We start from the raw sequence: 27,011 nt of genomic DNA, 5'->3' as shown, positions 1-27,011 counted from the left end.
GCTTTCATCTTTTTCAGTGCAAAACCCCAGGTTTGGCTGCTTCAGAGGCAGTCCTTGAGCCCAAGAGTCATGTGCTTTCACTTTTTTTTTTTCATTCCGGCTAAACTGAACAATGGCCCCACTTACTGATCAGTCTTGGGAGTATGGCTAAGCAGTATTTACAAAAAGCTCTTTTTTTTTTTTTTGAAATGTTCAGGGCCATACACATGAACCCAGATTCACCATCTGTCTGCTTAATTTTAGACCTGAATAATCCAACCCCTGAAGCTTCATTATCTGTTCTATGTTAGGCAGTTTCTACAGAAGGTGCTGTTACCACAACCCTGTTATAGCTCCCCACTTTCCTCTGAGCATCTCAACACTGAGCTGTATGCTACTTCTGTTAGCACCCAATTCAGTACAAGTGCCTTGAGCAATGGAGATATGTTAGTTTTTACATGATTGAACCAAGCCCCTCTCTAGTATTTAGACTGGGAACAGAAACTGGACTCCAGGAACAGGCCTGCCCCACAACATGCAGTGACTTGAGAACTTAATGAGAACTAGGGAGCACAGCTGGGACTTAGAGGCCAGGCTTGGTGGGGAAAGACATGTAGTGAGCAGCAGGGAGAAGCAACAACTCAGGCCATATCTCAGTGAGGGGGAGAAGGATGAACCTTCTTCTGTGAGGCTTTGCTAGGACTTCCTCTGCTGAAGAGGTGAGTTTAAAAAAAAAAAAAAGAGGGGTGCCTGGGTGGGTCAGTGGGTTAAGCCTCTACCTTTGGCCTATGTCATGATCTCAGGGTCCTGGGATTGAGCCTCGTGTCAGGCTCTATGCTCAGCGGAGAGCCTGCTTCCCCCTCTCTCTTTGCCTGCCTCTCTGCCTACTTGTGATCTCTCTGTCAAATAAATAAAATCTTAAAAAAAAAAAAAAAGAAAAAAAAAGAAGGAAAGAGCTGAGATGCAAATCCTCTTCTTGAATCCAGCTTGTCAGGGTGGTTGAAAGGAGTCCTTGCTGCTCTTTCTGGGCTGTGAAGAGGCTGGCTCTTGTTCTCCATCCAATGGCATACTCTTCCAGGTCCACATCTGGGGTGAGGTGGAAAGATGGAAAATCATGAGCTTTCTCTTGTTTTCCATCCAAACCTTGTCTTCATTGGAGATCAGGCTTCAGGTATTTGGGGTAGTTGACTTGGGTGAAGCATCTAATACAGAGGGCTGTGACTTCTGCCATCATAGTTGTTCTTATTCAGGCCCTTTGGGCTCTGGGCCATGTGGTCCCATCTGTAAAACAGGGGCCAGGATGTCTCATCTTCGTTTTTGACTCTTCTGCTAAAGACTTTTGGCCTCGAAAGACCTGGCTGAGAGGTTCCTAGAATCCTGGGTTCCTGGGAGGGCTGCCTTCCCTTCTTCTAATTAGGACTCCGTAGACTAGTTGCCTTCTCTGTCACTAGGGATTAGAATTTAAATAAAGAATGGGCTGAAGTGCAGTGGTGGTTTTCAGTAATTTTCCCACCCCAACATACCCGAGGGACATAGCGCATACCTATCAGAACAGTGGCTCACCACAGAAGGGATTTTCAACAGAGGAAGAGGGAGCCTATCAGCATCTCTAGGATAGCATGTGAGTCTGATATGCCCTATTATTAAGAATCACTTGTCTGGGTGATGGACATTGGGGATGTATGCTATGGTGAGAAAATAAATTAAAAAAAAAACAACAACAATCACTTGGCCAGAGACTTGTCTATTGGAAATCAGAACTGGCCAATCGAAGAAGTGAATAGAGACCCCTCTCATCTATACCAGGAGCTTCACAAAAGGAACTTTGGTCCTTTTCAACCAAGAAGAACCAGATCTCTGAAGGCAAGGACAGTGAGGTGTGTGTGTGTGTGTGTGTGTGTGTGTGTGTGTGCGCGCGCGCATATGTGTGCAGTGGCAGGTCCAGTCTATGATGTGAGGGCGGGGGGTGGCTCCAGGAGTGGATACTGCCACAGCTCCCAGGGCTTTTCCCTGCAGCAATGCATATACTGCCTCTGTTGTGAGGGGAGCAGTGATTTCAGTTCCATAAAGCTTAGTGGCAAATTGAGATGCTGGCAGTGCTCCATCCCCACAAGTCTCAGTACCAGAGGATGTTGGGGGAAAGAGGGAAAGAGAGAAAGGAGAGGAGGGAGACCACTGTCCCCGAACTGAGCTTCTCTGCTCCATGCTATCCTGGGGGTTTCAGATGAATTGCTGCACTGTTGGGGCGAGCAGCCAAGATGTAGACAACATTCTCCTGCAAGAATGTAGGCCAGTCCACAAATCTGGAATGAAAGGAAAGAACAGGTTTGTGAGGTTGGCCGCAAAACCTGGATGCTCATGAGACCTGATCCCAGCAGCAGTATGGATTAAGCCGGGCAAAGCTCAGGGAAGCCCTGGCTTTTGGCTGACATCTGTATGGCTGGCTGTGCTTCCAAGTTGATAGCCCAGCCAGTTTACCCTATGGATCTGGGATCAAATGGACATTTTTAGAGCCTGGTTTCTGGGATAGGCACTTGCTGTTTTGGGGTAGCAGTGGGCAATGCTCACTTATGTGTATTGAAGGGTTAGAAGTGCAGACAGCCTGGTGAGGGAACCTACTCACCTGGACTCCTGCTCTGTGGGCAGCAGAGCCTTGTCCTGACTCTTGCTGCTGCTGCTAGCTGGGCTGCTGTCTGCTATGGGACCCACATGGCTGATGCTGTTGGGTACAAGGATATGTGGTTAGGAGTAGGAAAGTGAAAGGTCTGGCCCCTCCCAAACTCTGGGGAACCCATGGCTCTAGATTTGCATGTCCATGCTTTTCTGACATGAGCCACAGTAGAGGATGCTCTATGCCTTGAACAATAAGAGGCAATGTCCTATGTGTAATGCACAGGAGGATTCTCTCCTGTCTGTTGACAGAAGAAACAGAGAGGTACCTTTCATACCAAGGGCCATTTGGTGTGGAAAAAGGAGGAGGGCATGTGAGTGGTAGCAGGGATTGGTAGGGAACAGACCTGACACTGCAGGAAGGAGCCTCTGCAAGGCGTTTGCAGAACCAAGAGTGCTGGGCTCCACGGCACTCTGCCTCACTGATAGTACTCCCGTTGCCCCGGGCGAGAAAGGTGGCCCGGGCTCGTTCCCTCTCCTTGACTGTCAGAAGCCTTAACAGAGAGTTCTGGGGAAAAAGCAACAAGTTAAGATCTTGGAGGTGAAAATACTTTGTAAAATGTCAAACCATAGAGAATCCTACCTCCATTACCACCTCTGTAGCCTCCCTTTAAAGCCGCCCAGAGCCTTTCTGGTCATATTAACATTTGCAGTTGGGTCCAGTGCAAATCAATCTTCCTTGGGCAGTTTCCCCAGCTTAGGCACTGGATCATCTGTCACTGGGTGGAATGTGAGCCTTTCCTGCTGTGGTCCCTTCTAAGACAGTACCAAGTGCTCCTCCAACCTGCCCAGCATGCTTCCTAAGTCTCTGTCACCCAATATCCCATAGACATTCACCCCAGTTGGCTCTTACCTGGGGACGCAATTGCTGCAGAAGTAGGAGGGACTCATGGGACAAGAAGTCAGACCACTCTATGTGTCCTCGATGTTCAGGGTCCAGGGCTGCAAACTGGCGGGCTGCCTGTTCCTCTTGCTCCTCGCTTAGAGCCCTGTCACTGTCCCCCCGCTTTGCTGCTTGGTGGCGGTAGCGCAGGAAGTCCTCCAGTGTCAGGGAGCAATCTGTGGAAGGCAACCCATACTAACCAAGCCCATCCTTTCCTCAGCCTCTTTTTACTTCTAGGGTACCCTCTATTACTTCTAGGGTATACTCCAGAACCCCTATATCCATAGATTTTTGTCTTTTTCTCCCATAGCCAGGATAACTCAGGCTGTGGTGGGTGGGGAAGATGGGTGGGTATGTGGGTGCCCCTGCTGGCCAACAGCTTGGGAATAGGGACCTATTTACCCCTACTCTCCAAATTCTAGCATACTCCTTTTTATGGTTCACCCTAGAAAGTATGGAGGAAAATGTGCCAGCCTTTCTCCATCTGGCAGCACTGTCTGGCCTTACCGGGAATGACTTTACACTGCTGAAAGGTCTCTGTGAGGCTGTACATTTCCTCCTCAGTTAGCAGCAAGTTGAGATTATCCTGAAAAAAAGAAAAATCTGAGTCAGTGGCCATATAGACCAGTAAGAAAGGCCAAGGATCAATCAAGAAAGATGGAAATTGTATTTCAACTTGAAGGCACCTCTGGGATCATCTAATCCCAGCCTATAATCATAATCAAAGAGACTGAAGCTCTAGAAAGGGGAAAGGATTTGTTCAGAGTTGCCCAACTCTGTAGCAGAATCTTCTCCAGAAGCCAGGTATCTTGATTCTAGACCTGAGACTCTTTTACTAAATAGTAGTTTTAAAATTATTCTGAGATACCCTAGGGGATCCTTGGAAGTGCCTTAGGAAGCTGTTGCAAAGGAAAAGGAGACTAATAAGTGGGCAGGGTTGTGAATCCCCTGCTCCATCAACCACAACAGCTCCATCTTTATTCATTTTATGTATTTGGCCTCTATGTTAGACTATGCTCAAAGATTATTTCAGTTAAAAAAGAAGTTTAATTCTAACTCTGCTCCTAGTAGGCTGTGTTACTTTAAGAAATCCAGAGTGGTTTTGAAAGAGATGCCATTATGACGAAGTTCCTAAAACAAAATGAGTTTTTTGTGGTGCCATAGAAATTTTAATTCCAAAATAACAGTGATATGTTATTTTATTAATACTAATTTACAGTCTTATAGTCTTTAAGCTGTCAAAGATTCTTTCCAGTGGGTTATTTTTCTCTCTTAAAATACTAGCAAAGAAGAGAAACAGACATTTCATGAACATTCATTTGTGGATTTCATAACTCAACTCTTATTGAGCACCTGGTATATGCTGGGCACAGTGAGGTGTAATATTGTGAAATGTCCAGTGGGGCTGGAGTGTAGGGTGTGTGTGTATGTGTGTGGAGGGAAAATAGAGAGGAATGACAAAGATAAGGGAGAGCTAGGCAGAAGCCTGACTGTGAAGTGCCTCAAATACCCATTATTGAGCTTTTCAAATGGGCTTTTATTCTGAGGTCAAAAAGGAGTCACCAAATGTTTGTGTTTTAAGTAGGGTCCACACCCAGCGTGGAGCCCAATTCAGAGCTTGAACTCACAACCCCGAGATCACGACCTGAGCTGAGATCAAGAGTCGGACACTTAGCCGATTGAGCCATCTGGGTGGCTGATCGAATGGTTTTTAAGGGCATATGTAGTGCCATAGTCAGATCTTTGCTGCATGGAGAATGAATTGGAGGGGCAAAGTCTAGAGACATGGAGAAGAGTTAGTTAGCTGTTGCTATAGTACAGGTTAAGAAAAGATGAGTGTTTGGGGTGCCTGGGTGGCTCAGTGGGTTAAGCCTCTGCCTTCGGCTCAGGTTATGGTTTCAGGGTCCTGGGAATGAGCCCCGCATTGGGCTCTTTTCTTGGTGGGGAACCTGCTTCCTCCTCTCTCTCTGCCTGCCTCTCTGCCTACTTGTGATCTCTCTCTCTCTCTCTCTGTCAAATAAATAAATAAATAAATAAAATCTTAAAAAAAAAAAGAGAATGGTCGAGTTTCATTCTTCTACATATAGCTGTCCAGTTTTCCCAGCAACATTTATTGAAGAGACTGTCTTTTTTCCACTATATATTTTTTCCTGTTTTGTCAAAGATTATTTGACCATAGAGTTGAGGGTCCATATCTGGGTTCTCTACTCTGTTCCACTGGTCTATGTGTCTGTTTTTATGCCAGTACCATGCTGTCTTGGTGATCACAGCTTTGTAGTAAAGCTTGAAATCAGGTAATGTGATGCCCCCAGTTTTATTTTTGTTTTTCAACATTTCCTTAGCGATTAGAGGTCTCTTCTGATTCCATACGAATTTTTGGATTATTTGTTCCAGCTCTTTGAAAAATACCGGTGGAATTTTTATTGGAATGGCATTAAAAGTATAGATTGCTCTAGGCAGTATAGACATTTTAACATTGTTTATTATTCTGATCCAAGAGCATGGTATGGTCTTCCATCTTTTTGTGTCTTCTTCAATTTCTTTCATGAGTGTTCTGTAGTTCCTCGAGTACAGATCCTTTACCTATTTGGTTAGGTTTATTCCCAGGTATCTTATGGTTCTTGGTGCTATAGTAAATGGAATCGATTCTCTAATTTCCCTTTCTGTATTTTCATTGTTAGTGTATAAGAAAGCCACTGATTTCTGTACATTGACTTTGTATCCTGCCACATTGCTGAATTGTTGTATGAGTTCTAGTAGTTTGGGGGTGGAGTCTTTTGGGTTTTCCATATAAAGAATCATGTCATCTGCGAAGAGAGAGTTTGACTTCTTCATTGCCAATTTGGATACCTTTTATTTCTCTTTGTTGTCTGATTGCTGTTGCTAGGATACGGTGGAAAAAAGATAGTCTCTTCAATAAATGGTGCTGGGAAAACTGGACAGCTATATGTAGAAGAATGAAACTCTACCATTCTCTTACACTGTACACAAAGATAAACACAAAATGAATAAAAGACCTCAACATGAGACAGAAATCCATCAGAATCCTAGAGGAGAATATAGGCAGTAACCTCTTCAATATCAGCCACAACAACTTCTTTCAAGATAGGTCTCCAAAGGCAAAGCAAAAAAAAAAAAAAACAAAAATGAACTTTTGGGGCTTCATCAAAATCAAAACCTTCTGCACAGCAAAGGAAACAGTCAACAAAACAAAGAGGCAACATACAGAATGGGAGAAGATATTTGCAAATGACAGTACAGACAAAAGGTTGATATCCAGGATCTATAAAGATCTCCTCAAACTCAACACACACAAAACAGACAATCATATCAAAAAATGGGCAGAAGATATGAACAGACACTTCTCCAATGAAGACATACAAATGGCTATGAGACACATGAAAAAATGTTCATCATCACTAGCCATCAGGGAGATTCAAATTAAAACCACATTGAGATACCACCTTACACCACTTAGAATGGCCAAAATTAGCAAGACAGGAAACAACATGTGTTGGAGGGGATGTGGAGAAAGGGGAATCCTCTTGCACTGTTGGTGGGAAAGCAAGTTGGTGCAGCCACTTTGGAGAACAGTGTGGAGATTCGTCAAGAAATTAAAAATAGAGCTTCCCTATGATCCTGCAATTGCACTACTGGGTATTTACCCCAAAGATACAGATGTAGTGAAAAGAAGGGCCATCTGTACCCCAACGTTTATAGCAGCAATGGCCACGGTCGCCAAACTGTGTAAAGAACCAAGATGCCCTTCAACGGACGAATGGATAAGGAAGATGTGGTCCATATACACTATGGAGTATTATGCCTCCATCAGAAAGGATGAATACCCAACTTTTGTAGCAACATGGACGGGACTGGAAGAGATTATGCTGAGTGAAATAAGTCAAACAGAGTCATTATTATATGGTTTCACTTATTGGTGGAGCATAACAAATAGCATGGAGGACAAGGGGAGTTAGAGAGGAGAAGGGAGTTGAGGGAAATTGGAAGGGGAGGTGAACCATGAGAAACTATGGACTCTGAAAAACAATCTGAGGGTTTTGAAGGGGTGGGGGGTGAGAGGTTGGGGGAACCAGGTGGTGGGTATTGGAGAGGGCACGGATTGCATGGAGCACTGGGTGTGGTGCAAAAACAATGAATACTGTTACGCTGAAAATAAATTTTAAAAATTAAAAAAAAAGAAAAAAAAGAGAAAAGATGAGTGGCTAACCTAAGACATAAGGATGGAAAAGAGAGGAGATTTGAGAGGTATTAATAGGTAGATCAGTAGGACCTGTTGACTTACTGGATGTGAGGGATGAAGGATAGAAATGAGTTGGTATTGGCATCTGGAGGGCTGGTATTATTATTCAGAGAGGTAAGAAATTTAGAACAGGTTTCTGGAAGAAGAGGCATTTTGGGGCATGTTGAGTGTGAAGTACCTGTGAGGCATCAAGATGAATGTAACGCCAAGAGATAAGAAATTTAGGATTAGACATGCAGGTTTTGGAATCATTTGTGTTTAGATGGTAGCTGTAGCCACTGAAGTAGATGAAATAACCCAGGGAGAGAATGTGTGTAATGAGAAAACAAAAGTATTAACAACAGAGCCCCAAGGAAGACCAGTGTTTAGGACTGTGATAAGAAATGAACTAAGGGCACCCAGAATGGTCAGAGAAGAAGGTAGGAGAATCAGTAGAGAGCATTGAAAGCCAAGAAAAGAGAGTTGCACAACATAGAAGGTAAGGTTAACGGTGGTGATTCAACTATGATGGGACTTTACTGATTTTCTATTTTCTCTAGTTTCCTTATTTTACATAATAATTCTCATAAATACTTAAATCCCCTGCAAAAAGAGAAGGCAATAAGGGAGTGCTAAATACCTCATAGAGGTCAAGTAAGAAGATGCCTGAGAAAAGGTTACTAGACTTGACAGGTCACTGTCAGAATGACAGCAAAATGACAGACGCAGAAGCTGAATTACAGGTGGTTGAGGAGCCACAAGGAAATGATGGAGTCTTTTCAAGAAGCCTGGCTGTGAAGGGAAGAAACCTTTGTAAAAAGTCTGGCAAGTGGCAGTAATGATGGTAGGACTGTGACAGAAAGCCAGGAAGGAGTTAGGAAAGAGACACCTTCAGCAGGGTCCCCACATCAGCAGAACCCTGCAGGGCAGAGTTGCTATGAGTGAAAAGGCTGGTGTTTGGAGGGGTGGTGACTAGAGAAAATGGTGTGTAGAGCAGGGTCTACTGTGGCATACTTCAGCTGGGGAAAAGGTGTGTAAGGGGCTCAAAATAACTGTTCTATACTTGATTTTTTAGGCAAGCCGTAGATAAAGTGATATTTTTTAGAAAGTGGTACATCTTTGCTTTCTTTTAGGCAGTAGGAAGAAGAGGGGGATCTGCTAAGATGTTTCTTAGAAGACATCTGCAGGATAACAGACCAATAAAGCAAGACTTAAATTCTATTCAAATATGCTAAGAAATAGATACGAATTCTGGCTTTTGTCTTTTTTTTTAAGATTTTATTTATTTGACAGAGAGATCACAGGTAGGCTGAGAGGCAGGCAGAGAAGGTGGGGAAGCAGGCTCCTCGCTGAGCAGAGAGCCCAATGTGGGGCTCGATCTCAGGACCCTGAGATCATGACCTGAGCCGAAGGCAGAGGCTTAACCCACTGAGCCACTCAGGCGCCCCTGACTTTTGTCTTTTTAAAAGTTGGAAGGTGGGGTGCCTGGGTGCTTCAGGGGGTTAAGTGTCTGCCTTTGGCTCAGGTCATGATCTTAGGGTCCTGGGATCGAGCCCTGCATCCAGCACCTTGCTCAGTAAGGAGCCTGCCTCTCCCTCTCCCTCTGCTGCTCACCCTGCTTGTGGTTTCTCTCTGTCAAATAAACAAAATCTTAAAAAAGTTAGAAGGCATTTATATATAATTTGCAAAGTTCTGAATCAGCAAACATTTGTTATTTAATTTACATAATGATCACATTAGAGATGAAGAACAAATGCTCCTAAGAGTTAGGTGGTAAGCTAAGTGATGATCTTTGGACTAGGAAGTGTTACTGTGTTAGAACCTATTCCAATTGAAAGCAAGTTGGTTACGTTGGTTTTTCAGATGAGTACAATGAATGACAACTATAGACTACTAGAGAAAGCACTACTCTAAGCAGTATTACTTTTGAATAATTAGGTCTCATCCTAACCATTGATTCCTTTAGCTCAGTGTTTCTAAGCTAAGGGGACTCTGAGGGAACGAGTTTGCTCCCCTAGGACACACTGGGTAATATCTGGAGACATTTTTGGTTGTCACAAGTGAGGGTGGGTCTACTGACATCTAACGGGTTAGAGGCCAGGGATGCTGCTAAACATACTACATTGCACACATCCCCCACAACAAAAAATTACTCTGTCCAAAATGTCATAGTACTGAGGTAGAGAAAGCCTGACCAGGTTTGAGGATATCTCTATCTACAATTGGAAAAGTCTTTTAGGTCACTGCCTAGAAACCAGTGTTCTAAGAATGGGTCTCCAGAAAAGTGACAAGTTCCCTGCAGTGCTGTGGCCCACAGTCCCTGCTGTCCAGGCTTACACAGTAGTGGCAGCTCCAGCCAGTTTCTGTGTGGGCTGTCTCAGTCACCTCTGCCACGCTATCTCCTTGGATGTAGCCCATGCGGCGCAGACAGCCATCATGGAAAACCTTGGTACAGATCCTGCATGGGAAGAGGCTCTCAGCTGTCCAGACCTCACAGACATCACACATCTCATCGTTGACAACCTGGCAAAAAGAATAAATAAGGAGTGTATTCATTGCAGTGTAGGCAGCAAGGTCCTATGGCCACCAAACACAGTTACCCACATGGGGCTGAATATCCCTGGAGCAGCCCAGAAGAACAATTCCAACTAACGTCAGTGCTAAGGTGATAGAGCTTTCTCTCTGAAAGATAAGAACCAGCAAGCTCTTCCAACTGCTCAGGTCTCTGTGCCCATTTTTCTGAACAGGGATGCTACTAACATTTTTGGAAAAAATAATCCATTCTGAAAGACTGTCCCAGACATTGCAGGACACTGAGCATCCCTGGTTTTCTTGGCACTAAAAACCAGTAGCAACTCCCAGTGATGATGACCTTCTTGAATGCCCATAAATTTCCAAATGCCTCCTAGAGGGAACACTACTATCCCATAGCGAGATGGATGACAAGAGACCTGCTATGGTGTCATTCCTTATCACCCGTCTTCCAGTCTTTCACTAAGACCAACCCAGGATGTAACATTTTTATTCTTGCGGAAAAAATTCAAAGATTATTCCAGACTCAACTGCACCTTTTTGGAGTTTTTTCTTTTTGGGTCTCACTTTAACTATACCCAGGCCTCCCTGTCTTGCTCCCTGATCCTCAGAAGGTCTAAGACATGAGGACTGTGCCCTAACTGGATACTCACAAGTTCTCTGGGCTCCAAGCAGATATCAGGAGGCTTGTCATCATCCAGCTTCCGGGTGGGGCGGATGAAAGCTGGCGGTGTGAAACGATTACTCCTATCGAATTCCTCTGGCTCCACTCCACGCCCATCTCGGAGCCTCTCCCAGGCTGCTCGTTTGGCGCTGCTCTCTTCTTGCAGCACTGGGGTACTTGCCTCTGCTTCCTTCTCCTCCTGTACTTCCTGGACAGAGCCCTCTACAGTGCCACGGCGGGACCCTGGAAGCTCACCGGTGCGCCGGATGGAAGGCCTGTCCCGTAGTCCATCCTTGAAAGCAGACACAGCCAGGCTCACCTTCTGTACCTGCTCTACTGTCTGCCGCTTGGACATTAACACCCCCATGGCTCTGTGGACAAAAAGCAGAGGGGCCCAGATTCAGCCAATGGCGGATCATGTCAAGCCAAGCAATTTCAACCATTCACCTAAGTGGCAAGTGTTATTAAATAGTTTTTCCTGGGCACCTGGGTGGCTCAGTGGGTTGGGCCTCTGCCTTCTGCTCAGGTCAAGATCTCAGGGTCCTGGGATAGAGTCCCACATCAGGCTCTCTGCTCAGCAGGGAGCCTGCTTCCCTCTCTCTCTCTCTCTCTGCCTGCCTCTCTGCCTACTTGTGATCTCTCTCTGTCAAATAAATAAAAATTTTTTAAAAAAATTTAAATAGTTTTTCCCTCTTCTGGAACTCAGAGGCATGGTGGGATAGAAAAAGCACTTGTTAATGAGTCAGAAGACCCTGGTTCTATTTTTGACTGGCGCTGTGATTTTTGGTTTTCATACTTATAAAATGAGGGCTGTCTGCTCAGTGCACTTCACAGGGCTGTCATGAGGATAACATTAGAAAATGTGCTTATTAAGTACTTAGTAGACTGGAAAGTATTCTACAAATGTGAAATGGTATCTATTTATTTCTTGCTGTCCCAAAGCCATTAGGTCCAGGGGTTCCAGGCCTCTGGAGATGGTTGGAGACTTTAGAGCTTAAGTCTCTCCTCTGCCCCGTGAGATGACCTAAGCTTAAAGCAAGATTATAGGAATACATTTCAGACTTCTGATTGAAGAAAAGCTCCTCCAGTAAGTGCTGTGCTCACTGCATCCAGGGATAATCCACATCAAATTCTCACTTTTTCAGTCAGAGTGAATGCACTCCTACTTTTAGGGGATTCCTGGATTAGATAGGAAACTCTACCAACCTAACCACGTGGTTAGATCACAAAGACTCCTTTGCCCCCTCTAATTAGCTATGGTTCTTTGTGGGTCTGTTTGTCTTTTACAGAAAACCTGCCCATTATAAGTGCTTAAAGTGCTTCTCAGACTTTTAAGGCTTCACTAATGTTGCTCCCATATTTTCTCTTTTGATTTTCTGAGCTGTTTAATGAAAACTTCACAGGTTAAGAAGTAACATTGTCCCGCTCTTCTGCCATACCAGGGTACAATACCGGAAAGTGAGGGCATGACATGGCATACTGCAAAGCTGGTTTACTCTTTCTGAGCCTCGAGGGTCTTCTGAAGTAGAATTCGGCTGGGGAAAGCGTGTTCTAAGTAAAGTGAAACGGAGAGTCCTTTTTAGCCTTGTTCTCAATCCATTATAATTAAGACTTATTGAACAGTACTGTGTATCAGGTACTAACTACTCATCATAGGAAATAAAAGACAGGAGGACAGTCTCACCACTTAAGCTACTTAATATCAGAACTCAAAGAAGAGGGCATCTAGATGGCTCAGTTTGTTAAGTGTCTGCCTTTAGCTTGGGCCATGATCCCTGGGCTCTAGCCCAGTATTGGGCTCCCTGCTCAGTGGGGAGTCTGTCCCTCCCACTCCATCTGTCTCTCCCTTACCTCCCCACTGCTCGTGCTCTCTCTCTAATAAATAAAATATTTTTAAAAACCTCAAAGAGTGAGACAAAGTATCAGAAATGCCTAAACGAAGGTTAAGACCGCACTACTGGGAATCAAAGCAGACCATGAAGAATGGGTAGGAAGTTATCCTCTGTTTGTTTGGATGAAAGGGGGGCAGAGGATAGGAGGAGAAGTTAGGGCCACTTAGAAGACTACTATAATAGTCCAGGCAAGATGTAGAGGGTTTAAACTGAAATGATGGCAGCAGGAATAACGCTGACTGAGTCTTCCTGATACCATGGGAATAGAATTAGAGAAATTTGGGAATAAATTGGTAACTGACTGGATAAAGGTTAAAGGGAAAGAGGACAGTTTCATATTTATTTCCCAGCTTTACTAAGATATAATTGACATATAATACCATGTAAGTTTAAGATATACAATGTGATGTTTTGATATACTTATATATTGCAAAATGCTTACCATAATAAGGCTAGGTTGCTCATCCTTTACCTCACATAATTACCATTTTTTCATTGTTGTTATGGTAAGAACATTAAAGCTCTATTCTCATAGCATCTTTCAAGTATACAATGTAGTTTTATTAATTATGGTCACCCTGCTGTACCTGAGATCCTTGGAACTTATTCATTTTATATCTGAACATCTATACCTCTTGACCAGTGCCACCTCCCCATTTCCTCCTCTCCTCAGCCTTTGGCAATGGTAATTTTATTGTTTTTATGAGTCCGATGTTTTTAGATTCCATGTGTAAGTAAAGTTATATGGTATTTCATTCAGCCTTTCTCTGCCTTACTTACTGAGAGAGCAGTTTTAAATCAACTAACTAATGGAATTTAAGAAACAAAACAATCATAGGGGAAAAAAGAGAGAGGCAAACCAAGAAACAGACTCTTAACTATAGAGAACAAACTGATGGTTACCAGATGGGAGATAGGTGGTTGGCTGGGTGAAATAGATGATGGGGATTAGGGAGGGCACTTGTGATGAGCACCAGGTGATGTATGGAAATGTTGAATCACTACATTGTACACCTAAAACTAATATTACACTGTATATTAATTAACTGGAATTTAAATAAAAACTTTAAAAAAACCTAGCAGAATGGTATTGCCATTTACAGAAATTGGGAAATGAAACAGGATTTTGTACATGTTGAATTAAAGATGTCTGGGACATTCCAGTCTTATGTTATCCCCTGCTTAAAACTTTTAAATGGCTTTCTACAGCTTTCAGGATAAAGTCATTCAAATTACGCTTTTTTTTTTTTTTTTTATAACCATTGCTTGTGAGGCCCTGCTTGGTCTGGTCTCCTTTCTTACTCTGTGTTCTAACCATACTGGCTTTATTTCAGTCGTTGTTTGCCATGCTTCCTATATTTTTGGGACCCTTGAACGTTCCTTCCCTCCGTTAATACCTATTCATCTGTCAGAGCTCAACTCAAATATCACGTTCTCATGGAAGTCCAGATTGGAGTGTGCACATAACACTAGATCTGCTCTGGAACACTTATCTTTGTCATTACATATTCAGCAGGATAATTATCCAATCAATGTCAGTTTCCTCTATTAGATTGTTTTTACCCTGGTTAGTACCTATCTCCACTGCTTAACAATGTGTATGAAAAAGAATGACAATAAACATTTCCCAGGGTGCCTGGCTGGCTCAGTCAGAAGAATATAGGACTCTCAGTCTTGTGGTAGTGAGTTTAAGACCCACATTGAGTGCAGAGATTACTAAAAACATTAAACTTTAAAAAAATAAACATTTCCCAATTAATTAATAGTGGACCTTTTTTATTTTATTTTATTTTTGTTATTTTGTGTTTTTGAAGATTTCATTTATTTGATAGACAGAGATCACAAGTAGGCAGAGAGGCGGGGAGAGAGAGATATGGGGAAGCAGGCTCCCTGCTGAGCAGAGAGCCCGATGCAGAGCTCGATCCCAGGACCCTGGGATCATGACCTGAGCCGAATGCGGAGGTGTTAACCCACCGAGCCACCCAGGCAGCCCTTTTTTGATATTTTAAATAAAGTCTTTTTTAAAGAATTTACTTATTGATTTGAGAGAGAGAGTGAACAAGAGTGCATGAGTGGTGGGAACATAGGGAGAGGGACAAGCAGACCCTGGGATTCTAGAACCACGACCCAAGTCTAAGGCAGATATTTAACTGACTGAGCCACCCAGGTGAGCCTTAAATAAAGACTTAATACACATAATACCCTTTTTTTTAAAAAAAATTTATTTATTTGAGAGAGCATGAGTGAGAGAGAACATGAGCAGGGGGAGGGGCAGAGGAAGAAGCAGACTCCCTGCTGAGCAAGGAGCCTGACGTGGGGCTCAGGGCTCGCTCCTAGCACCCTGAGCCTAAGGCAGTCAAATGTTTAACTGACTGAGACACCCAGGTGCCCCTACACATAATATATGATGACAACTCTATCTTCATTCCAGAAATAACTGTCATGTTATCATAGTGGTGCAAATTTCCACACTGCCTGGAATTGTCCTGCCATCAATTGTTACCAAAGAAACAACCCATGTTTTTGAATTTAGAGAATGGTAAGAAAGTAAGTATCCCCTCTCCCCATTTGTAAAATTTGCTTATAAAATTAAAGTGCATGACAAAGGAATACTTAATTTGGTGTTTTTTGTTTTTAGAGATTTTAAGTAAACCCTACACCCAGTGTGGGGCTCAAACCCATACCTCGAGATCAGGAGTTGCACACTCCACTGACTGAGCTAGCCAGGTGCTCCAGAAATATTTACTTTGAATAAATGTCGTTTACAGGACTGTGCAAAGAAGACTGAGTAAAGATTTGTTGATCAGATTCAGGAAATTGTATTCACGTTAAGGTGCTCATGCCCAAGTAGACATTTTTTAAAAAATATTTTTTATTTATTTGAGAAAGAGAAAGAAGGAGAGAGCCCAAATAAGGGAGAGCATGAGCATGAGGGGCAGAGGGAGGGAGTGAGAGAGAATTTCAAGCAGACTTCCTGCTGAGTGTGGAGACCTGACCCGTAGGGGCTCTATCTCACAACCCTGAGATCATGACCTGAGCTGAAATCAAGAGCCTGACTTAACTGACTGAGCCACCAAGGTGTCCCCAGTGGACAATAATAAATTGTGATTTAAAAAATCCTTTTTTGGCAGTTCCCGGGTGGCTCAGTCAGTTAAGCAGCCAACTCTTGCACCCTAATGTTTATAGCAACAATGGCCACAATAGCTAAATATGGAAAGAGCCCAAATGTCTCTCAATAGATGAATGGATAAAGAAGATAAATAAAATGTAGAATATATATACAATGGTATATTACTCAGCCATAAGAAAGAATGAAATCTTGCCATTTGCAATGACATGGATAGAACTAGAGGGTACTATGCTAAGCGAAATAAGTTAGTCAGAGAAAGACAAATACCATGTGATTTAACTCATATGGAATTTAAGAAACAAAACAGATGAACATAGGGGAAGGGAAGGAAAAATAACATGAAAACAGAGAGGGAGGCAAACCATAAGAGACTCTTAACTACAGGAAACAAACTGAGGGTTTCTGGAGGGCAGGTAGGGGGGATGGGGTTATTGGGTGATGAGCATTAAGGAGGGCAACTAGATAAAATGAGCCCTGGGTGTTATATGCAACTGATGAATCACTAAATTCTACCTCTGAAACTAATAATACACTGTATGTTAACAAAGCTTAATTTAAATAAAAAAAAAAAAAGAAAAAGAAATTCATGTGACCTAGCCTGGCGGGAGTGGGCCTAGGGGTAGAGAGGAGAGTATGTGTATGTTAGAACTTTTGCTATGGAGCCAGATGATTCTTTACCTTTTTTTTTTTTTTTAAGATTTTATTTATTTATTTAAGAGAGAGAGAGCAAGCATAAGCGGGAGGGTAGGGAGAGGCAAAGGGAGAGGAAGAAGCTGACTGCCCTCTGAGCAGGAAATCCAGTACAGGGCTCGATCCCAGGATCCTGAGATCAAGACCTGAGCCAAAGGTAGACACTTAACCAACTGAACCACCCAGGTGCCCCAAAGGATCCAGAGGATTCTTAAAGAGGCTGGATCTATAATCTTCAGAAACTGTCCACATGACTCAAGAGTACCAGCTGTGCTCTATGGTTAGGTGGGAAAGCAAGCCCCCCACTTAGAGCAAGAGGAATAGGCATACCACACCAGGAGGGAGAATGTAAAACTGACACACAGCCCTTCACTATGGACCTTCTTCATGATCAATTATTTCCAGGTTTATCAGCAAGAAAGTATGGGTTGAAAAAAAAAGTCGTGAAATGCTTATTTGGAGACCTAGAATAACCATATGAAATTCACTTTTTCAAGAATGATCCACTGAAGGAAAAATCAATGATATGCATTTGGCTCTTACTGGCTTTTTCAGATAATGTAATGAGTTCTCAACAAAGGCCAAAGAGGAAGGTTACTCTGTAAGTGGACTGAGTCATTAATAGTGTATCAGCAAATTAACCACAGGCATCTCCCAATACATTGTAGTCCTGCTACAACCCATTATTCTCTGTAAGGATAATAAGAATCACTATTAAGCTATCTCAATTGTTAATGATGTCACTGCAGTGGTTTGGGGAGTTAATCTTTAAAGGAATTTCAATGAAGACTGAAGATGACATCCACCAGCAAAACAAACATAAAAAGAAATTAAAAACCACCTTCCATTCCTGACCACAGGATCCTGGAATTGTTACTACTTTTACCTAAGATGGTTCAGTTTTCTAGGCCATTTTGTGCTCATACGGGCAGAAAATGTAGAGCAGAACCTCAAAAAGAAACCATCAAATCCAAACAAGACCCCAAGTCATTGTGAATAGACATAGCTTTGATTTTGAGAGTAAACTGTGAGGACACAATAACAGTAGGCTTCAAAGAATGAGGTTGAAACCCTTAGTGCTTAATAGAGGATCAAACCTGTATACAAGACACCTTGATTAAATGCAGGTGTGCTGAAATACCCACGATGTGCCCAAGTGTTTGAGAAATTAACAAAATGAGCTCTAATTTCTAGAGGAACAAGTGGTAGTGATTAGTGACAGGTAAAAACAAATGCCTTGTGAGAAAAACCTGGCTTTTCCTGTGTGGAAAAAGACCTAGCAAGAAAAGTGAGTTAAAAGGAAATCAAGTTGGGGGCGCCTGGGTGGCTCAGTGGGTTAAAGCCTCTGCCTTCAGCTCAGGTCACAATCTCAGGGTCCTGGAATTGAGCCCCACATCAGGCTCTCTGCTCGGAGGGGAACCTGCTTCCTCCTCCCTCTCTCTCCCTCTCTCTCTGCCTACTTGTGATCTGTCAAATAAATAAATAAAATCTTAAAAAAAAAAGGAAATCAAGTTGTAAAGATCCCACAAATGATAGCTAATGATTACTTCTTTGGCTGGTGGGTGGAATTGGGTTTTTTGACTCCCTAAAAAGGATGAAAGAAGGATAAAAAGATGTTGTCTCAAGAATGATGTCACTGCCAGAGAATTTGTAGTATCTAAGTTAGGCTTGGAATAAACCTCAGGAGGGCAGAAGCAGGTGGTGGTGAATAACAGGGATAAGAAGGTAGAATAGGGCTGTGTAGCTATATGATCCGGAGAAAATGAAAAGATAACAAAAAACAAAATCTTTCTTTGGGTAAGAGAAGTCTGTCTAAATGTATTTGCCAGGGGGTGCCCGGATAGCTCAATGGGTTAAGCGTCTGCCTTCGGCTCAGGTCTTGATCTCAGGGTCCTGGGATCGAGCCCCACATTGGGTTCTCTGCTCAGCAGGGAGCCTGCTTCTGCCTCTCTCTGTCTGCCTCTCTGCCTACTTGTGATCTCTCTCTCTCTTTGTTACATAAATAAATAAAATCATTTAAAAAAATAAATGTATTTGCCAGGTAGTAAGACATATGTGGGCACCTTGGAATGTGTGTGTAAAAGACACACCCATTCTCTGCAGAGCACATGCTTAGAACACAGTGAGAATACTTATAAGGGCAGAGTGGTGGGAGTGAGAGGAGGAAGGGTTGCTCCACAGTAGGAGCTGGTGGAAAAATAAGGAAGGAAAAGGCAGCTAGGGACTCTTTTCCCAAGCTCTCTATAAAGATTTGTACCTGAGAGGTGCGCCTGGCTGGCTCTGTTGGTGGATCATGTGACTCTTGATCTCAGGGTTGTGAGTTCAAGCCCCATTTTGGGTGTACAGAGTACTTTAAAAAAAAGAAAAGATTTGTAACTGTGAGAAGCCTGGGGAGCAGCCCTGCTAATAGGCAGGAGTCTCCTCATTTCACATGTTAAATGTAAAGAACATTTACTGTACTTGCTTTTATCTGATTTCTTTTTAAAAATTTATTAATTTTGCATTCTGAAATTTACTGAATTCATTTATCAGTTCTAATAGTTTTTTGGTGGAATTTCAGGGTTTTCTATATATAGTAACATGTCATCTGCAAATAGTGAAAGTTTTACTTCTTTACCAAACTGGATGCCTTTTCTTTTTTTTTTTCTTTTAAAGATTTTACTCTTTATATGTCAGAGAGAGAGAGAGAGAGAGAGAGAGCGCGCGCGCGCGCGCATAAGCAAGGGGAGTGGCAGGCAGAGAGAGAAGCAGGATCCCTGCCAAGCAAGGAGCTCAATGCAGGACTTGAACCCAGGACTCCAGGATCATGACCTGAGCTGAGGCTGATGCTTAATCGACTGAGCCACCCAGGCATCCTGCCTTTTATTTCTTTCATCTGATTCTTCATATAGGACTGGCAGCTGTTTGAAAAGGCTCAAAAACATCTAAAAATGATTGCTTGGAGGTTATGAAGGCTTTCCTAGGTGGGAACAAGGCAAAGAAAACCTCTGAGTGGAGGGACAAGGGGAAAAAAACAGACTGGGTTGAGCAGGTAGAGAAGGGAATTTCAGGTTTTCAGTGATATCAAGAGGGAGAAAAATTTAGATGGTTCTCACTATCTTCCACAGAGCATGGATTCTATAAATCTTTGTTGAGTGAATGTTGCAGAGATGACTGGACAACATAAAAAGTTTGAGATCATGGTGTCAGTACCCTTTCTTTTCCTCAAAGTTGGCCAGAGAGACTGATCAAACTAAATCTTCAGAGTTCAGGTCTAGAAACTACAGAGTCACCACCTCATCTCATCCCATCCACTCTACTTCTCCAGAGGTGGACCCTGTATGGTATGGTAGTTCAGGGCTAGCAGGGATGAGAATGGGTAACCGAATAGTAGTTACAGGTGATTACTTTGACCACAGGGGAGAGCTACAGAATTTTGGAATTTAGCTAGTTTATACAAACACAGTAAGAAAAGAGATAATATAACCAAGGTCAATGGTCCCCTTCATTTATGCTGCATCCTGTGGCACTGTGTCCTGGCCCACAGGAGGGCTACTGCTCTAAGGGCATGTGTAGGAAGCTTGAAAATATATCTCCTCCCTCCTAGGTTTGGGCTGGAGAAATTTAGCATGAGTAGCATGGGCACATGAGGGTAAAAATTTCAAGGTGGCTGACAGCTGGTTCATAGAAGTATGTTCCAAAAAAGATAGAGAGCCTTGGGGAAAGGTATGTACTTAACAAAGAATGTAAGCAGCCACAAGGGTATGGAAAACCAGCAGAACCAGGGTCTAAGAAATGCAAAATGCATAGCACAGACTCTAAGCTTACTGTGGACATCAATATCAATCTGAAGATTATTTTAAAAAGTCATCAAAAAGAGTTTTGGTTTAGGAATGCAGTGTCTCATGACAGTGTTCTGGGGCCCTGTTCATAGTCAGCCATTCTGTGGTCTAACAGTATTGTACAGCTTTTAGTTTTCACATCTGCAGACCATAAAAGGGTCTACCTAGTATCTCCCTGTCTTCCTCCAGTCACCCTATTTATCTAGCACAGCAGCACTGGGTTCAGTTGGTCCAGGGAGACAGTCATCCCCAACTGCACAGGGCTCTTTTGGTATTTCCAAGTAGCAGAAGGGCTAAAGACTGAATAAAACTGTCCTCCTGAACTCTGCTCAAGAGAGTAAGTCATGACGGAGGTCCTGTTTTTAATATTTACTGAAAGCCAACAAAGCTCTAATATACATGAGAACAAAATTATGGCACGATCTTTAGGCTCTGGGGGCTTAGGGTGAGTCTTCATGAAAAGCTACAGTGCTGGCTTCCACAGAAGCAGAGCAACAGTTAAGAAATAGCACACTATCGGTGATTGGCTGGTGTGACTGCACTTAGCAAGCAGAGCTTTTCAGCAAGATGGAGAGGCACTCCCTGTTCTCTGCTCTGGGCCCCTGAAGCAGAGATTCAACCCAAAACAAATGGGGTTGAATGAATTATTACATATTAATTATCTTTGTTTATTGATTTTGCTAGTATTTGCTGAGTGCAACCTACTATGTGTCAGGCACAAATCAGGCATTTAATAACTTGGTAGAATGAACAAATGGAATCTCGCTCAGTCTGTGAGAATGCAGTGTATATGCATGTGTAGGGGGCATGAGTGTAGGATTTTTTAAAAAAGGTGTTGCTTGAGCTAAATTTTGAAATATGAGTGGGAGTTACCCGAGTGGCTAAGGGAAAAAAAAAAAAAGCATTCCAGGAAGAGGTAAAAGCACATGCCAAGGCATGGACTGCTATATGGGGACTCTAGCTTAGATGGTATGAAGCCAGCCGGTTGCTGGATAGAAATAGGCAAGGAAAACTGCCTTCACATTATGAATCAGCCCCCCAAATTGGTTTGAGACAGTATGCTTAAAATATTTGTTTAGAAGGGAATATGTATTTGAATTTTAGGAGGTTAAAAAAAAAACCCAGAGAATTGAATTTTCCAAGGCCAGTTAGTAGGATAGCCCTGATAAGTACCAGGGCTGACCGGTAGCACAATGCTTGGCCTTTGGACCCAACAAGAAACTCCTCTCCATAGCATAAGAGCTGCTAGGTGGTGACTGTAGTGAATCACTGGGCTTTCCCTCTGGGAGACCCATAAACTTAATTAAGAGATTCTAAAAAGAAAAAAAAAAATGGAGAGAGAGAAAGTGATCTAGGCATCCCACACACTGTTGTTTTAGTGAGAAGACCCCAGTAAGATGAAATATTTCTCACAAACAAATGGCAATCAGGTATGTAAAAGGGCTCTAAATACAACGTGTTAACCAAATATAAGACACTGTCATTATTATCATAAGAAGCTAAGAGTGTGGCTAGTTCACTGAAAGCACATGGGCAAAAGTAATTTTGACAGGGCAATGGCAGGGGGGCTAACAATGGAGCTGCCAGAGGAGGCACAGAAACAGCAGCTGCGTTTCATTGATGCCTGGGAAAAGGCATACTTACTCTACAAAGATTCCTATAGATACTCTGTAAAACTGTAATTTCCCCTCACTTTTCTTACTCTATAGTAAATGACTGGAGAAATGTGGACTGTGGGGACGACTGGGTGGCTCAGTGGGTTTAAGCCTCTGCCTTTGGCTCAGGTCATGATCTCAGGGTCCTGGGATTAAGCCCCGAATCAGGCTCTCTGCTCAGCGGGGAGCTTGCTTCCCCCTCTCTCTCTGACTGCCTCCTTGTGATCTCTCTCTCTCTCTGTCAAATAAATAAATAAAATCTTAAAAAAAAAAGAAGAAATGCAGACTGATTCTATGTGAACTCCTCAAGAGCAACCGTCATATTTATCTAACATAATGCCTGGCAAGTAGGTAGCACTTAGTAAGTACTATCTATGAGTCTCTGAGGGGATTGCTGGAAGGCGAGAAGGTTTGGAAAGGGATGTTATAATGGAAAAAATAATGTCTCCAGCTACAAATTGATGGTCTTGGTTTCTTGATCCAAAGCTGGTAAGCAATTCTTGTCAGAACTTGGTCATTAAGATTGAGGGGTGGAGTAGATGATAGTACTCTCATCAGAATTGAATAAATCAATCCGAGAAATGAAGATAGCAGAAATCAAGAGTACTGCTGGAGAAAAGCATGTGGGACTAGAAGATAATAGATTCCGTGACTAAAGAAAAAGGAAACTATTTGCATAAATATGATCCACTTATGTACTGGAAAAAAATAAAGGGAATGTGGGAAATGGGCTGGAGAGAGTCCTACTTTTCATGTTTGAGGAAAAGGAAGCACTGTCAAAAATATGGCAAATGTAGGAGGAAGAAAACCGTAACAATGTGATCAGAGAAGATGTAGAAATTAAAGGCTAAAAAATCCTTAAGTAAAACCCAGATATATCTGTGTACATGCAAGTGAAATTCTTTCCCCTTTCATTATCCTTTGGAGAAAGCTTTTTTTTTTTAAGTAGATTAAGGCAACTACTTGACATCCTTCACATCCATTCTGGAATGATTTGGCTTACATTGTGATCAGGGGAGAGTTAGACAGTATTCTTAGGATTTTCATAATCTTTATGTTTATCCAAACCTGGACGTCAAGGAGATGATATTCAAGGTCCAGTATGCAATCTTTCCAGGGACACGAGAGGGTGTGATACTAAGAGCGCTCAATGAAAAGACCAGCGTAGGAAAAAAAAAACCCAATGACATATTCTGAATTGGAGCAAAGATCACATTTGCAGGCTTGTTCCTTCTGATTTTCTTAAAAAGCTACATATGGATATTAAAAAACTATATATATATATGTGTATATATATCCATATATCCATATCCCTATTTATTTTGGTGTGTTAAGCTGAATAAAGGGGTTTGAACTGAAAGGGAATTATAAACAGTTATGAACAACTTTGTCATGGGGAGGTGATTAACCAATATAAACCTTTGTCAGAATTTACTCCACTGAGGAGCTGTGCATGAGGTGCCACACCCATGCTTCAGGCAGCCATTGACTTAGAGCCAGCAATTGGTAAATGAGGTTGTTTTGTTTTCTCACAACCCTGATCTTTCTTAAGTAACCCCAGGAGCCCAGGGAAGCCACTTCTGTTATAGGAGGATGTCTCTAGGTTTGGGTATGAGGAAGGATAAAAGGGGGGGGGTGTGCAGGAAAACTCAGAATGGTTCTCTAGAGAATTACATTGCTTACTTCCCTCGCCACTCAATTTTTGGGCAAGAAACCAGAATCTCTCCTTGGTCCCAAATTTGTATCTTGGAATTCAGGTGGAATGAAAGCACCACCCCAGCCAAGGAGGTGACATAAGGATGCATCACTGTATCAGGCGAAGAACCCTTTTCCCTCCCCAGACAGTGGACTTCCAATAAGCCTTCCTTGGTTGTGCACCTGTTAAGCCCTCCTCCTCATCATGCAGAAGCACTTTTTGGAAAAAGTGTCCTGCGTGTTATCTGTGGACCAGTGTCTATGGTGCAATATTCAGATGGCCACAAAGATACTGTGAATTACGCTTCCTAAAAGTGACCCTGTCTCTCCCTCTGCTCCCTGCAAGCTGGGAGGGTTCCTCTTGTTCCCCAGAGCAAGTCCTATCAAAGGCCACAGGCAGAGGCCTCTTTCAGACCCATTAAGTCCGGAGACCCCCAGAGGTATCTTTACAATGAGGTTGCCAGGAAAGGAAGCCACACCCTGAAATCTGGGGATTCAGTGGATATCAGTTCCTGCAGCAGTCTCATCCCCAATTAAACTGTCCTCGTTCACTTATTTAATCAACACATTTACTAACCATATACAAAGCCCTATGTTTGGTATCTTCATGCAACTTAACAAATATACATTCTTGCTTCTGCCTCTCCTTGATACTTTTTTTCCAAAATAAACTTCCAAAAACAGATTTCATGAGTCCAAGCTTTGTGACCTTGGACAAACTGGTAAACTTCTCTGAGTCTAAGGTGCCTAATGTTTAAAAGGGGATAATTTCATAATGCTGTTGTAAGGATTATATGAGATGTTAAATATCCCTGGCATGATACTTGGCACATGAGTGCTCAATAATCCTACATATCCTTTCTTTTTTCCTTCAAAGGACTTTCTCTTCCAGGACCTGCCAGCATCAATTATTCCACCTAATCTTCACTGCTTGCTTGTGGATAGTCAAGCCCAAGGCCCCAAGTCTCCTGTCTTTGCTTCAGAGGCCTCACTGGTCCTCCCTTCCCTTTTGCCCTTTGCTCTAATAGAAGTTCCTGCCTCCACAAAAATCCAGCTTGGAGCCAACCTGGGCTACCACGGAGAATAAAATTTCTAATGGGGTGGGGGTTGGAATGGACAAAGGCAGCAGTCCCGCAGGGCCCAGCCTCTCGACCACCTTGGAGGGACTCAATTTAGGGCACACCGAGCCCGAGAAAGGTCAAGGCCAAAGTGGGCAAATGGGGAGTTACTCCTGGCCTAGATCCATGGCAGGCTCCTCTCCTTCCAGTCAGGTTCCTTCCAGGCAGTTCTAAGGCGCAGTCTAAAGTATGCCTTTATACAGGGCTCCTCTGTGGGGTCCATCTCCACCGCGCAGGCTCCTGAGGCTCCCGAGGCTCCCCTCTGTTCTCAAATGGTCTTCCACTGAGACAACATCAGGGACCACCCTTGCCCTCCGGTAGTCAGACAGACGGTCTCTCTGCGGGGACAGTGCCTCCACACTGCGCCTCCCCATGGCAGCAAATGCAGAGAGAGCCCTGGGAGTCTCCATTCACACAGGGGTCCTCCTTGGGGGCGGCTCCCCGCACCGCCTCCGGGGCTCTCCCAAGGGGCAGAGGCAGGGACACTCGGGGTTTATCCACTTACTCAAGGACTCCCTTCGGGGCGGCTCCCACACAACACCTGAGTCCCCACAGGGTTGTCCGAGGCCCGCAGACCCGTCCCTTAGGGTGCCTGCCGGTCCCCGCCGCCCCCGCCCCCGCTTACCGGGACCGTCAGGGTGCGGGACGCGGGTCCGGGACTGGCGGACTCTACACCGCGAACCCCGCGCCGCCCATGGCCTCTCGGGAGCCGGCGTGCTGGGGCCAAGCGCCGGGAGCAGGCGGCGCGGGCGGAGCAGCAGGCTGAGGCGGCAGCGGCTGCGACGCGCGTGCCCCAAGCACACCCACCCTCCCCACCCCCCGCCCCGCGCGACTGCGGCGCGTGCGCCCGCGCGAGACGACCTCCGCGGGCGGGTGGGCCAGCGCCCCGCCCCGCCCTCTGGGCTCAGCTGGCGACCTCGCGTGGGACTGAGGCGCGGAGGAAGCGCAGGAGGGCGGCGGCCGGCTCCGACGACCGGTGGGTCCGGGGAGCAGTGGGCGGCCCCGACCAGCGCCCGGCTCTGTGGCGCCGGGTCTTCTCGGCGGTCGGGCAGCCAGCGGCAAGGTCAGTGCCGGCCCGGAGGAGGCGTCCCGAGAGGGGACTCCGCGGCGGCTCGCGGCTCGTGGCTCTCGTCGCCCGCCCGCCAAGGCGAAGCGTCCTGCCACCGCACCTGCCTGGGGAGGTGAGAATGACTCATCTAAGCGGCCTAGGCTGGAGCCCTTCCCTTTCTCACCAAACCCAGGTGCCCAGTCAAGGCCTTCGGGTCGACGACCCGCGCGTTAGGGCACTCACCTTCGCGGTACCCCACTGCGGAGTGTCCAAATGGGCCCTCACAAAGTGCTCTGCTGGCCCAGCTGCTCCTGTGCGCTCTTTTCTGAGGTTATTGGTCGTCCATCTCCAGCAGCAGGCAGTACTGTAATGTAACCCACTTTTGGCTGCAGCAGCCTCATCCCTCAGACTATCTGAACAGCCAGCGTGTGAGGAGGCCCGCAGCCCTGAGGGCTATAACATGCATTACACCAAACTGCATCCTCTGACAAGGGTAAGAAAAAGATCAAGTCATAAAGCACCTAACAACTAATTATATAGAAATAACTGAAGATATGCAAGTGAAATGCAAAAACCGTTTGTAATTTCGCTTACATTTTTAACATACCTTCATTTTCTTGTGCATTTAAATACATATCTCAAATACAATTCACATAATTTTTTGAGCCTCTAGTATTTGTTACACCGTGTATTAGGCAGGTACTAGGGGATTTAAAAAAAAAAAAAAGGAAACTCATTTTAGCCTTAACATCGTGGGACTGCCAATAGGGGATATAAGATCAATATAGTAGTACATGTTGCTGTCACTTTTTAAAAATTCAATTTAATTAGCAGATACTGTATTCGTTTCAGAGGTAGAATTTAGTGATTCATCACTTGAAGTAATGAGCACTGGTGTTGTATGCTATTACTTGTAAACAAAGTACCAGGTACTATTCTAAAAACTTTTATTTTAAAAAAATATATTAAGTTGTGAATTTTGTTTTAAAGATTT

At 43.9% G+C, this 27,011-nt stretch overlaps 1 protein-coding gene across 2 annotated transcripts; it reads right to left on the bottom strand.

Annotated features, from left to right (window-relative positions):
* Window positions 1-1,899: 1,899 nt before the first annotated feature.
* On the bottom strand, window positions 1,900-26,485 carry PHF24 (PHD finger protein 24). 2 transcript variants are annotated; one of them, XM_032860454.1, is made up of 8 exons: window positions 26,261-26,485; window positions 10,958-11,339; window positions 10,110-10,295; window positions 4,040-4,118; window positions 3,503-3,708; window positions 2,997-3,157; window positions 2,603-2,698; window positions 1,900-2,282 (listed from the first exon to the last, which is right to left on the bottom strand). In XM_032860454.1, the coding sequence occupies exons 2-8, from the start codon at window positions 11,333-11,335 to the stop codon at window positions 2,186-2,188; spliced, it is 1,203 nt and encodes a 400-aa protein (XP_032716345.1). In that variant the 5' UTR covers window positions 11,336-11,339; window positions 26,261-26,485; the 3' UTR covers window positions 1,900-2,185. The 2 variants fall into 2 exon arrangements, with proteins under 2 accessions (XP_032716345.1, XP_032716344.1); XM_032860453.1 differs by lacking the exon at window positions 26,261-26,485 and adding an exon at window positions 25,595-25,773.
* Window positions 26,486-27,011: the final 526 nt, after the last annotated feature.

The sequence above is a fragment of the Lontra canadensis genome, unplaced genomic scaffold (genome assembly GCF_010015895.1).
Source record: "Lontra canadensis isolate GAN:19392208 unplaced genomic scaffold, GSC_riverotter_1.0 scaffold19, whole genome shotgun sequence".
NCBI classification, from domain to species: Eukaryota; Metazoa; Chordata; class Mammalia; order Carnivora; family Mustelidae; genus Lontra; species Lontra canadensis.
The sequence above is the reverse complement of the archived record's forward strand: the minus strand, read 5'-3'. Positions and strand labels throughout refer to the sequence as shown.